The sequence below is a fragment of the Suncus etruscus genome, chromosome 10, assembly GCF_024139225.1.
Source record: "Suncus etruscus isolate mSunEtr1 chromosome 10, mSunEtr1.pri.cur, whole genome shotgun sequence".
Lineage (NCBI taxonomy): Eukaryota > Metazoa > Chordata > Mammalia > Eulipotyphla > Soricidae > Suncus > Suncus etruscus.
The window spans coordinates 60366279-60379845 of record NC_064857.1 but is presented as its reverse complement, the minus strand read 5'-3'; the positions used below and the strand labels follow the sequence as shown (position 1 = coordinate 60379845).

Below are 13567 nucleotides of genomic sequence, written 5' to 3'. Positions count from 1 at the left end.
CCAGAAAACAGGACCAGGTGAGAACAGACCCCTCACTCTTTGGTGACAGCACTGAGGGTCCCACACAGCAGGAAAGGGGCTCCTAGCTTTCAGGGAAGGAGGAGCTAGCCAGGAACCATCTCAGCACGAGTGTCTTTGGCCCAACTGGGTGGTGGAAGTGCGGGGACTCCATACCGAAAGGGAGACCTGGAGACCAGAGGTAAGACCATGGTCAGCTGTATGCAGACCTTGCCAGCCTGGGCCCACATGGTGTCCTCAGTAATACTCAACACAGTCCCAGTGGCCCTTGGGCACCAACTATGTGGCCCTCAACAACCTCAGCGACCCTGCATCCCCAGCCGAAGCTGCATCGAATCTCGGCTAGTAGACATGACTGGTCCCAAGATCTCGCTTGGGACCTCTAAGCCTCCCAAGTTTCACTTGGGAAGCAACTCCTCCCTCAACATAAATGAAAACTACAATTTAAGAGTTGGAGTGATAGCACAGCAGGAAGGGCGTTTGTCTTGCAGATGGCCAACCCAGGTTCCATCTCCGGCATCCCATAAGGTCCCCCAAGCCTGCCCAAAGTGATTCCTGAGCAGAGTCAGGAGTAACTGCAGGAGTAACTCCTAAGTACATCCAGGTATGGCCCCAAAACAAAGAAGAAAACAAACAAAAACATCAAAAAAAGGAAACTTAAAAACTAGTAATTTTTAAAGTAATATTGGAGAACATAAGGACTCCCCACACTAGCTAATTTGCTTTCTGTCTGGCTGACGACATCAAAAAGGCCAGAGCTGACCCCGGCCTCCCAAGCAGCAGGCAGATCCCTGTGCCTGTCAGCATGCTGCCTCCCTCCACCTGCTCAGGCTCAGGGTGCAGGGGACTGGGACTGCCTGCACGACCTCGTGGTCCTGGGACCAAGAACCACAACAGTGCCGTCTCTAGAAGCGATTCTTCCCCTGCTCCGTGTCGAGTGCTCCTGCACAACAAAGCATCCCTACCTACACACCCATCAATTAAGCCCATCCAGCCAAGATAAAGGGGGGCAACCAGGGGATCAGGAGCAGCAGGTCACCTGAAGGACGGGGATGACGGGACACAGAGCCTCGATGAACTTGTTCCAGGTGGGCGCCGTCATCCTCAGCCTTCCCTGTAGCAGGTACGTCAGAATGGCCCTGGCGGCGGAGCTCACCTGTCAGCACATGGCGAAAAGTCAACAGGGGTGCAGCCTCCCCAGGGCTGAGGCTCCCCTGCCCAAAGCCCTGTCTTCATTTAACCTGCAAAGACTGTTTCTCCACTGAAAAAAGGTGTCCCTTAAAGAAATTGCCCTGTGTGCTAAGGGATGTAAGGTCTCTGTGCACTAGTCAAGGACAAGGACAGAGGCAGAGAGTTTTGTCTGATTCATCTGAAGAGCTGTAGAGACGAGCACCTCACTGCTATGGATTCTTGTTTCCTTTATGTTTTGGGGTTTTTTTGTGGGGGTCATCGGGCCATACCTGCGGCGCTCAGGGGTTACTCTTGAGCTCTAAGCTCAGGGATCACTCGTGGCTGTCTCGGGGGACCCTATGGGATGCTGGAGACCCTATGGAACCGAATCTGGGTCAGCCACAGGCAAGGCAAAAGCCCTCCCCACTGTGCTGTCACTCTGGCCCATCCTTCAGAATTTTGTGTGTGTGTGTGTGTGTGTGTGTGGTTTTTGGGTCACACCCGGCAGTGCTCAGGGGTTTTTCCTGGCTCCATGCTCAGAAATTGGTCCTGGCAGGCACGAGGGACCATATGGGACTCTGGGATTCGAACCAATGACCTTCTGCATGAAAGGTAAACACCTTACCTCCATGGTATCTCTCTGGCCCCATCCTTCAGAATTTTTATAAAATGCCATTTCAGGACTAGAGAAACAGAGGAATTAAGGAGCTTGCTCCATGCATAGCTGACTGCAGTCTGGCTCCCCCACCCAACTTAAGGTTCCCTGAGCACCAACAGGAGTGGCCCCTAAGCATGATAGGAAGTGGCCCAGCACCCTAAAATAAAACACTTCGACTAAACCCACATTTTATTTATTTTTGGTTTCTGGGCCACACCTGGCGACGTGCAGGGGTTACCCCTGGCTCTACACTCAAAAATCACTCCTGGTAGGCTTGGGGGACCATATGGGATGGCAGGGATCAAACCCAGGTCGGCCATGTGCAATGCAAATGCCCTACCTGCTGTCCTATCGCTCCAGCCCCATGAACCTATATTTTAAAGCTAGGCTTCTTTCCTACTACACCATCAAATCAAATTAGATTCGGACCTAAGTTACATGAAGGCCTAAAAGAGGGAACTGGTTTGGGCATTTACTGTGGATGAGCTATACTGTACCTCCTTTTTGGGTTCTTGAATGCCAAATGCAGAAATTTCATAGAGAACTTTTGGATGAAGGAGAAAGTGAATCCCAGTACAAAGTGAAGACACAGGTTTACTGACATTATGGATTCCCAAACAGTCCTGAAAAGAAAACAAAATTTTATTAAGGGACAAGAAAGATACATCTAAAGGCTGAACAATTGGGGGTAGGGGCGACTGAGTTCAAACCACAGCACCCCAGCATCACATGGCCCTCCCACCAGAGTCAGTTTGAATCCCGGCACTGACTAGTGTGACAAAAAAAATAAATAAATAAAATAAAATATTTAAAAATTTTAAATTAATGATACTACTGACACTGATTCTTCCAAAGGATCTTCCTTCTATTCCCATTTCAGTATTTGCTTCATTGAAATTTTTCTTGGACTCTGCACATTATAAAAGCCTAAGTGGTCTTGATGACTAAAAACAACTATATGGAGATTAAAATGAAAATTATATTTTTGTTTGTTTTGGGGCCACACCTGGCAGCCCTCAGGGGTTACTCCTGGCTCTGAGTTCAGAAATCACTCCTAGCAGGCTGCAGGGACCATATGGGATGCCGGGAGTTGAACCCAAGTCAGTCCTGAGTTGGTAACATACAAGGCAAATACCCTACCGCTGTGCTATTTCTCTGGCCCTTAAAATGGACATTATTAAATAATAACGATTATTAACAAGTATGTCCTTGGGGGAAAAAAGAAAGAGAAAAACCTTTTGGAGCTGGAGTGATAGCAGAGCAACAGAACATTTGCCTTGCATGCTGCCAACCCTGGATGGACCCAGGTTCGATTCCCAGTATCCCATATGGTCCTCTGAGCCTGCCAGAAGCAATTTCTGAGCACAGAGCCAGAAATAACCCCTGAGCGCACCAGGTGTGCCCCCCCCACCAAAAATAAAAAAAGGAAAAGAAAATAAAAACCTGTGTAATACTTTTATAAGTATGAAAAATAGTATAGCAACTATGGAAAGTAGCATGCACAGAAACATCACCAGATATAGGAACTATAGTACAGGGCATGTTTCTTTGAAGAAAGAAAACAAAACTCCATCAGATATCTGCACAGAACGTCCAAAGAAGCACTAGTCATGGTGAGAGTCATGGTCAAAACAGTAACAGTTTTGGGCGCTCGCCTTGAACAACGCTGACCCAACCCAGGCTCAATCCCTGACAACTCATATGGTCCCCTAAGACCTGCCATAAGTGATCCCTAAGCACAGAGCCAGGGGTAAGCCCTGAGCACAGCTGGAAGTGACTCCAAAACCAAAAATAATAATAAACAGAGTAGGAGAGGGAGAAAGAGAGAAGCGAGTGAGGGGCAGCAACAACCCAAATGTCCATTTATAAAGAGATAAAATGTGATTAACACAAGCCACGCAGATTATTCAGCCCTAAAGCAGGAGCACAATCTGATGGAAGCTATGATATGAATAAATACTGAAGACCATGTGCTCAGGAAATAACCTAGTCAGAAAAAAGTCTGATTCCTTTGAATCAGGATAGCTAGACACGAACAGGATGGTGGTTATCAGCAGCAGGAAGAAGAGAAATAGAGTCACAGAGTTTCAAGGTGGGGATAAGAGACCATTTTGGAAACGGTTAACAGAATAGAAGCAAAAAGCTAAGAACAGAGAGGCAGGGCTGGGCTCAGAACACTCCACATGCCAGGACTTCTGGGTATCTTCGACTGATATGTTGGGAGCTCTGGGCAGGACAGCTAGCCATAGGCCCCCTGGTTGACCACTTAGTCCAGGGGACCGAGATCCCCCCCACACCAGGCGGGTCTTCAGGGCCACGCCTGGTTAATCTGGGCCCTGGGGGGAGGGGGTAAGAAATTCCTATGCATCCAAAAACTACAGAACCTTGCGGGGGCTTGCGCCCCTGCGCGCACTTTATGTATTAAGAGTATTCCTTATCCTTATGTTATGTTTTGTATATCCAGAATGTTCATTTTGTATTCTGCCCTGAGCCACACCTCTACAAAGCTCTTTTATACTCCTTAACACTCTAACCCCCCCAAACGTCACTAACCTACATTACTCTTTTTAACTTCAGTACTGTACAATCCTAATCACAGACCAAAGCCATGCATTGTGTGTAACAACCCCAAACTGTTTCAAGATACATAAAATGGACACGTATTTCTTTAGAATATCTTGTGTTTTTTCTCTGACAGCTATAATTCTTACTAAATGTTGTCTTATACAGTGATGATTCTAACCACATTTTGTCTTCTCTTTATGAGCTGTTTAACAAGGAATTTTGGTGAAAGAGTCCCCCAGTTTAATGCTTATGATTGAACCATATCATGGGAATCGCTGGACTTGTTCTTATGGCCCCCATATGCGCCAATAACTCCACGTGGCATTGCTCCTTTTTTGCATAGGCACATTAAAATGGGAAAATACTATACATACAAATAAGATCCTATCTAATAGAGACTGGAACACACAAATCTTGTAGTGCAAAGGGATCTTACACTCTGAATATTAACATAACGACCTGGCACAGACCTCAGAAGAAAGGGTCTTTTTCCATTCACCCCTGAACCAGGGAAGCCATCCACGAAACATTCAGGTTTGTCTATAACATCACCTGGAAGCAATCCTCTACCTCGGAAGACCCTACACTGCTCAGACATCGACCTGCTCAAAAGAGACTTCCCTTAACACTGAGAAGACTTAACAACAACGACCTGCTTACAGGACAGGGCTCCCTGCATTGCCCTTTGATTGTGAGGTGAAACGAGAGGACGCTCCACATCCTGACTCCAATGTAGGATATGCAGATTCCAGGATCTTTAATACAGAAACATGATACCAACAACAAACTGTGTGAAAAATAAAAGTGTGTTGGCACTACAGACAATGTCTTGGAACGGACAATCTAGCTTGCCTGGAGCCTAGAGTGGTCTTGTGCCAGGAAACTTCAGGGGTTGGGTCTCTTTGTATTTAGGCCAAGGTTATTCCTTTCCATGCCCCTCATATTTTGGTGGGCCTATGCAAACAACAATTGCCATTCTAACACCATTTTTACTGTGCTCCTTTGACTCTAATCCTTAAGAAGAACCCATTTAAAATTTGAGGTTAACTTAAGCTAATATGCATGTACATGGAAATGTAAAAAAATACTATGCCTGTAATGTAAGGAGTTACGTAAGTTTTATGGCTTTAGATTGCCTTGTGTGCTGTTAAGAAATATTATAATGTATTACAATCTGGGGATTTGAGGGACAAAGTAATTGTACATGGATTCTGTCTTATTTATCTTAATGTTCTTTGGCTGAAATTTCAAAGTTAAGATATCAGCAAGGGGACTTCTGAGAATTATGTTATGGGTGATTGTCCTTCCACTGTAACTTTACCTTGTCCTCTTTTTTTGCATCTTTGTTCTCATAATTAAAAATAAAAAATTAAAAAAAAAAATAAAAAGCTAAGAACAGTACAAAACCATTCGCCTTTATACACAAGGTAATGTATCTGAGCTATAAAGATTCTAGATAGCCAAAATAAATAAAACATAGAAATGCATAACTTTATAACAATGGACATCTTTCTTGGCAGAAGAAAAACAGAATAGAGTTCCCTCCATTTAGAACAAAATTTTATTTTTCTACATCAAAAGTAGCAAAAAATAAAAATAACAAAGAAGCAAAAAGAAGTAAAAATAGCAATAAAAAAGTTGATGTGCATATAATACCCAGTACAAATTCAGAGGAAAATTTGGAGAATGACAGGAATATATTTCTTTTTCAACACTGTTCCGCATACAATGCTCTTTTCAATAATGAAATCATTAATGTCCTACATGATACTCTAAGCTAAAAAACCTTATCTTTAAAAACATAGAGATTGAAAATTTGTTTCAAAAATATTCCTGTGTAAATATCTGAAACTAAAGCATTTAGTCAAAATAATCTAAAACTTCCTTTATGGGGCCAGAGTAATAGTCCAATGCAACAGGCCTGGGTTCAATCCCCAGTAAGTACCCTGAGCCTGACAGAAGCCCTGAGCATTGCCAGGTGTGATATCCCACCTCCCCCCCCAAAAAAAATTCCACAAACAAAATTTTTCTTCTGAATAACTTGCACTTTTCCATCATTTAGTAACAGAATATAAACATAATTCTAAGACTCCTAATTTTTCAGTAAGAGAAATTCAATTGATATTAAGTTGAGGGATTTTTTTTGGGGGGGGCACACCCGTTTGATGCTCAGGAGTTATTCCTGGCTAAGCGCCACCTCACCGGCCCAAATTGAGGGATTTTAATAGCACAAATTTCTAAAAACAACTACCATCTGTTTTCTATTGCAATGATTCTTAAATTCCCTTTAGGTGGTCAGGTAACCAAAGAGAAGCCACTGTTGGTTGTCCAACTCTCCTCACTAAAAACCAACCAACCTACCTGAACCATTTCCAGGCAGTAGTGGTAAGTCTCCACCTTGACTTGCAGCCAGGGGTGCGAGAGCAGCCGGAGAAAGACCTTCTGACTCTCGCCCTGCAGGACCGGGCTGGCCTGTGTTGACTTCCAGCTGTGAGACACCCAAGACATGGAGGGACAGTCACTAAGAGAGCAAGGAGCTGACAGGCACAGTGGCTGTGGCACGTTCAACTCTGATTTCTGCTGCTGGAATCAGGGCTCACGAACATCTTAGTGCTGTTCAAGCAATGACTTGTCTGGAGGCTGAGACTACCCTTTCTTCAAGAGCACCCAGAGTTGAAAGTGTCTTAAAAACCCATATTTGAGTTATAAATTGATAGGCACTATAAGAAAATTAGTACCTGGGGTGGGGGGGGGTCCTCAAAAATTGTAAAACAGAAAATGCCAGGGAATGCAGTGATCTTATGAGAGTAACTATCTCTAAAGGGAATGAACTCAGAAACCCTCATCACTGGAAAATCATCTACCCATGGAAATATATAACCCAGGGCCAACTGATACATGAATGGATGAAGAAAATGTGGTATCAACAAGCCAGGAAATATTTCTCAGTCTTTTTTGTTTCTTTTTGGTTTTTGTACTATTGCTTCAGACCCTATTCCTCAGTCTTTAAAAAGAAAATACTGGGGCCGGGAAGGTGGTGCTAGAGGTAAGGTGTCTGCCTTGAAAGCGCTAGCATAGGACGGTTAGATCCCCCTGCGTCCCATATGGTCCCCTCAAGCCAGGGGCCATTTCTGAGTGCATAGCCAGGAGTAACCCCTGAGCGTCAAGCTAAAAAAACAAACAAACAAAAAAAAAAAAAAAAAGAAAATACTATCATCTGTGACAGCCTGAATATGTCTGGAAATCATTATGGTAAAATGACATATACAAAAATAATGAGAGAGAAATGTCTTCCCCATGATCTCACTTATAAATAAGATATAAACAAGCCAAACTCAAAGAAGCCAAGAATAGAACAGTCTGAGTTAAGGATATAGGAGATATAAAGAAATTAGGAGAGGTTGATCCAGAGGCACCAAACTAAAGTATTTCATGGCAAAACCAGAAAGAAAAAGAATGAACTGAATCTTGGGTATTTGGTGAGGAGAGATAAATGCTCTAACACACACACACACACACACACACACACACACACACACACACACACACACACACAAACTAAAGTATTTCATGGCAAAACCAGAAAGAAAAAGAATGAACTGAATCTTGGGTATTTGGTGAGGAGAGATAAATGCTCTAACACACACACACACACACACACACACACACACACACACATACACACAAAACTAACTACATAAGCCAATATGGAGCCTTCCAGACCCACAGAGAAAAAAGCAGCAAGGAATGAAACTTAGGTTCTTCAGAATCTATATTTTATGCTACTAATTAAAACTTTAAATATAAAGTTTTGGCTTTCAAGCCAAAGACAAACTTTAAAGATAAAAGAATATCAGTGACTACTTGGTTGGATGGAAACTGAACAATTGTATAAAAAAAAAGTCCAAGGATAAATTGTTTTGATTATAAGTGTTTGAGTTCTTAAAGCAGCTAACTATCCTGACACTGAACACTGTTTACAACTCAGACAAGTAAAAGCAATCCAGTATTAAGATTTAAAGGCAGTTTTGTTTTCATTGCTCCCAAACATTATACACCCAAACACTGTATCCTATAATAAAATTCAGAACAAAAGATAATATTAAGAAGGTTATGCATTCAAACATCATGTCCTATAATAAGACAATACTAAGAAAACATAGATAATAAGTTAATATTAAGAAAGTTTACACAGCAAACATTATGCCCTATAAGGAGATAATCGTATTATGGGAAAAATAATATTACATCTTGGAACAAATGCAGACGATTTCCTTTATGAGACAGAAGTGCTGATGGTAGGAAAAGCTCCGCAAGGCCTGGTCTGCCATCTCCACCAACTCCAAGAGATTCTTTTCTCCCTGAAAAGGCAGCACAAGGGGACAGTCAGTGACAAGGTCTTGCACAGGGAAACACTCAACCACTAAGTATCTCTGAGAAAGTAAGATAATTCACAAACCCTGGGTTGTCGGCAACTGCCTCAAAGCACTTTCTCACGGGTGAGCCAGAGCCACCAGCAGGCACAAAGCGGTTCCGCAGGGACAAGACCTAGTTGAAAGCCCAGAGAGGCCCCTGACTCCCAGTTGAGCGAACTGAGGTCAAGTGAGATGAGCTGGGGTCGGTTTGGTGCAGGCAACTCAAGAGAAAAGCTGCTGCCACCTCTGCCTCCCCTTCTTTTTCTTTTTGGGCCACACCTGGTGACACTCAGGGGTTACTTCTGGCTATGTACTTAGAAATCGCTCCTGGCTTAGGGGACTATATGGGACGCCAGGGGATCAAACCGCGGTCTGTCCTAGGTTAGCGTGTGTAAGGCAGACACCCTACTACTTTCGACATCGATTTGGCCCCTGCCTCCCCTTCTGTCCCCTCCTCACATCATGGCCAGTGGGCGGACCATCAGGGTGATGAATTAAGGAATGGACCATGACCTAAGTGCAGGAAGAATGATGATGTGGTGAAGAGAAAAGGACAATAATGGAAAACCAAAGACACTTATCAATGGAATTCAGAATTCGGTCCCTGATTTTCAAAAATCTTTAGGACCTACCCATTAAGTTTTTGTTTTGTTTGTTTGTTCTGGGCCACTCCCACTGGTGTCAGGGTTATGTCTGGACCTGCACTCAGGGGTTATTCCTGGCAGGCTCAGGAGACCCTATGGGATGCCACAGGATCAACTACATGCAAGGCAAACACCCTCCCCACTCTACTATCACTCCAGCCTACCAATAAGTTTAAAAAAAAATTGTGTTGGAGCTGGAGAGATAGCATGGAGGTAGCACGTTTGCTTTGCATACACAAGGACGGTGGTTTGAATCCCGGCATCCCATATGGTCCCTGGAGACTGCCACGGGCAATTTCTGAGCATAGAGCCAGGAGTAATCCCTGAGCACTGCCAAGGTGTGACCCAAAAAAAAAAAAAAATTTTGTTGTCAGTGTATTTTACAACTTGTCAAAAAACACTTTCACTAGGTGAAATAGTGTGAGTGAAAGGATAAATTACAATAGATTATTCCTGTTGTGCCATGGCACCCAAAATGTCTTTAATTTAGCCCGTAACTTTTATATAAAAAAATCAGATCCTTTGTATAGGCCATGGATCTATATATCAAAGGAAAAAATACCTATAATAATACATTTTCATAATTCTGTTTATTCAGCTCCCTGCACATACAGAATCAGTCACATGGTAGAGGAACAGCCTATTAAAATTAAGACATTTAAATAAATTATTGCTTTTACTGTTTATTTAAACACTGTGTTTACGAGGTTGTTCACTTTTTCTTTTTCTTTTTGGCTTTTGGGCCACCCCAGCAGATGCCAGTGATTACACCTGGCTCTGCCCTCAGAAATTATTCCTAGCAGTCTCAGGAGACCATACGGAATGCTGGGGATGAAAGCCTGGTTGGCCACATAAAAGGTAAATGCCTTTTGCGCTGTGTTATATTGTTCTGGCCCTGAACTGATGCTTTTTAAAGAATCACCGGTCTCAGGAATAGGAATCATCTCTACAGTCTTCCTTTTACCTTCAAACGTGTCTCTGATCTCTAGCCTCAATCAATACCAGCCTACCCAATCTCCAAGAGTTCCACTGTCAAATACCTATCACATCAGCCTGAAGACCAAAGGCCCCATTTTCTGCCTGACTGAAAGAGCTAGAACAAGAATGAGCAAACCCTTTTACCTCTTTGGTCACGTCAGTCAGGAAGTTACAGGCACACTCAATGGAATGAACAGCCTCTGCAGTTCGCTTATAGATGCTGTGGCTGTCAGAATTCAGCTGTTCCAAATAGGCCACCGCGGACTCGTGAATGTTTGGATATTCCAAAGAAAAAGGCATGTCCAAAGAGATTAGGAACAATGCTGCCGACATGGATTCCGGTAAAAACTGGCTTGCCTTGATGAATTAAAAAAAATTTCTTTTTAACCTGCAAACATTTCTTGACATAAACATAGTAGACTAGGATACTGTGCAGCTCACTACCCTTTTTTATTCATTCTCTACAATCAAATCTACTCTTAATTTCCCCACGCATCTCCCTCCTGGCGTCATTCCATGCTATTTTCTATTTATAATGCGTATCTCAAATCCAAATTTTAATTTTTTTTTCCCCAAAAGCCACACAGCTGGCTCTTTCCTTTTCTCCCTGCACCCAAAACTAAAACCCTGTTCTCCTAAGTTCTGTCCCAAGTCCCTAATGATAAAAACTTAAGAGACGGTCTCCTGAGAAAACTCACTCACTTGACCTCAGGCTTGGCCGGAGTGAGACCCAAACACATCTTACTCTGGTTGTCTGGCTTCAGTCGATACCAGTCCACCCAAACTCCAAGAGTTCACCTGTCAAATATCTGGTGCTGGCACTGGTCCCGGCACCACATGGTTCCAAGAGCAAAGCCAAGAAGGTTCCTGAGCTCCCCCAAAGTCTGGCCCCCAAAAGAAGTTTGGGCAACATCCTTGCCCATGCAACCAGGCAGCCCGTAACAGAGTGACTGAGGAAAGCCTTTAGTACATTAGCTAGACTCAGACAGACGCTCAAACAGGCACTGGGCTGCAGGAACAGAAGGTGGAAAGGGGTTGGCTGGGTCAGCAAGAACATGTAATGCAGCAAATCTACTCCACACTCAAGAATGCGTCCTCTTAATAAATTGAAATATTTATACACCCACTCCAATTTCATAAATTGCCTAAAGGATAATCTCTGTCATCATCATCCCCCCCCCCCCCAAAGGAAAGGTCCAAACTTCAGAACTGCTGGTCAACCTTGTCTCGATTTCTCTGTACACCCTCCATGAAAATGTGAGCACCCACAAAACTGGCAGCGGAGCCCTGAGAGCAGAGCAGAGTATGTGTGACGGAGGGGACTCACCTTCTCCACGGGGAGCACTGTCTGCAGGAGCCGCAGTGCAAAAAGTGAGAGGCTGATGAAGGCCATTCGGTGGTGCACCAACACTGCAGGGGGCTGCTCTAGGCTGCAGCTGGCCTGGTGGTGACTCACCATGTCCCCGAGGGTGCCCAGCACCACCAGCAGCCGATCTCTCTGTGTACACAGGATGAAAAACATGAGCACTGGAGGGGAGGAGAGACGCGCATATCCAGTACCCCAAGAACAAGGCCCAGCATCGATGTCAGGGATGGCAGATAAACTGGCCACTAGCAGGCACAGATAGCGCCCGAGCACCTCATCTGCATTTTTGTCTCATGCCATCCCTGGGGCGTTCTGGGAGCTCCCGTGAATCAGGAGCCCCACTCGATACCAAGGCCTAAACCCAGATATCCTGCCTGCACAGGAGGCTGCAGCCTAGAAAAGTCTCCCCACCCTGTAAACTCAACCCCAGTACACGTGGTAGGTAATATTTATGGTCTGACAGCTAGATGTGTGTGTGCTCCGATCATTATCCATTAATGCAACACATTCTAGAGATAAAACTAAAAGGCAGGGGGCTGGAGCCATAGCATAGCAGGAGGGCATTTGCTTTGCACATGGCCGACCTGGGGTTTGATCCTGGCATCCCACAGGGTCCCCCCACCCCCCCCCCCCCGAGCCTGCTAGGAGTGATTCTTGAGTGCAGAGCCAGGAGGAAACCCTGAGCACTACTACACATTACTGTTGTATAGCCAAAACATGGCAAATAAATAAATAAATACATACATAAATATATAAATAAATGACAAAAGTTGAAAACACTATAAACTCCTCTTGGCCTGAGTTAAGCTGTCCTGTGCAATTGAGATCCAACTCTCCATGAATATGGACAAACCACAGTGGCTGTGGCTTCCAGAAAAGGAGCAAAAGAAACCCACACCCATCCAGTTCATGGAAGATAATGGAAGTGGACAGTGGAGGACAACACACTTCAGGACCTGCACTGGCTGCATCAGACAAGCTGAGGCTGCCAAGCTCTGGGCCACAGCAGCCCCCCAATACTGTCCCTCTGATCCTGCCTTCTTCACAGAAGCCACCTCGGACCAAGGGCTAGCCTGACAACTGATAACTGGGCAATCCTAAAAAGGTCCTGAACAACCCCAGACAGGCCCCTCGCCTCCCACTAACCCTCTTCAGCTCTGATGTTCTGTTTCCCAGATGGCAGATCCACCCCAAGAATCCAGGCATTCTATGCAGCTTGTGCTGATCTTTGTCTGGGAGTCCCATCCAGCTGCACTCAGGACTCACTGCTGGCAGTGTTCAGGGGACCACAGTGATGGCCGGGAATCAAACTTGGGTCTGCTGAGGACAAGGCAAGCACCCTTCCCACTGTGTTCGCCCTGTAGCCTGAATCCAGCACTGACCCACAAAAGGACGGTCCCCTCAGGATTCAACAAACATTCTGCTCAGGATTTTCATTGCTCTGTTTGTTTGGTCTTGTATCTTGTTTTGGGGCCACTCCTGGCAATGCTCAGGAACTATTCCTGGTGGTGCTCGGGAGAACGTATAAGATGCTGGGGATCAAATCCAGTGCAAGGCAAACACCCTCCCCGCTGTGCTACGACTCCAGTCCCAACTTCTCTCTTTTGCAAAAGTACACGAGGAAATTCTACCTAATTGTTTGCTTCCAAATTAATACACAAAGAATGTACTTTTCCTGGGAGAAAGTTCTTTTAAACAAGAAGAAAAATAATCAAATGTAATTTTGAGCAGCCCTGCTTTCTCTAACATTTCT

The 13567-nt window shown here is 44.5% G+C and overlaps 1 protein-coding gene across 1 annotated transcript in view; it reads right to left on the bottom strand.

The window, feature by feature from the left end:
• The window catches only part of RTTN (rotatin), a 117646-nt gene that overhangs the window by 80680 nt on the left and 23399 nt on the right, over positions 1 to 13567 (bottom strand). Inside the window, exons 11-15 of the mRNA XM_049781666.1 lie at positions 11776 to 11946; positions 10593 to 10805; positions 8660 to 8772; positions 6773 to 6899; positions 2344 to 2469 (exon numbers count right to left, since the gene is read on the bottom strand). Of these exons, the coding sequence (XP_049637623.1) occupies positions 2344 to 2469; positions 6773 to 6899; positions 8660 to 8772; positions 10593 to 10805; positions 11776 to 11946 (750 nt within the window). The remainder of the gene's footprint in view (positions 1 to 2343; positions 2470 to 6772; positions 6900 to 8659; positions 8773 to 10592; positions 10806 to 11775; positions 11947 to 13567) is intronic.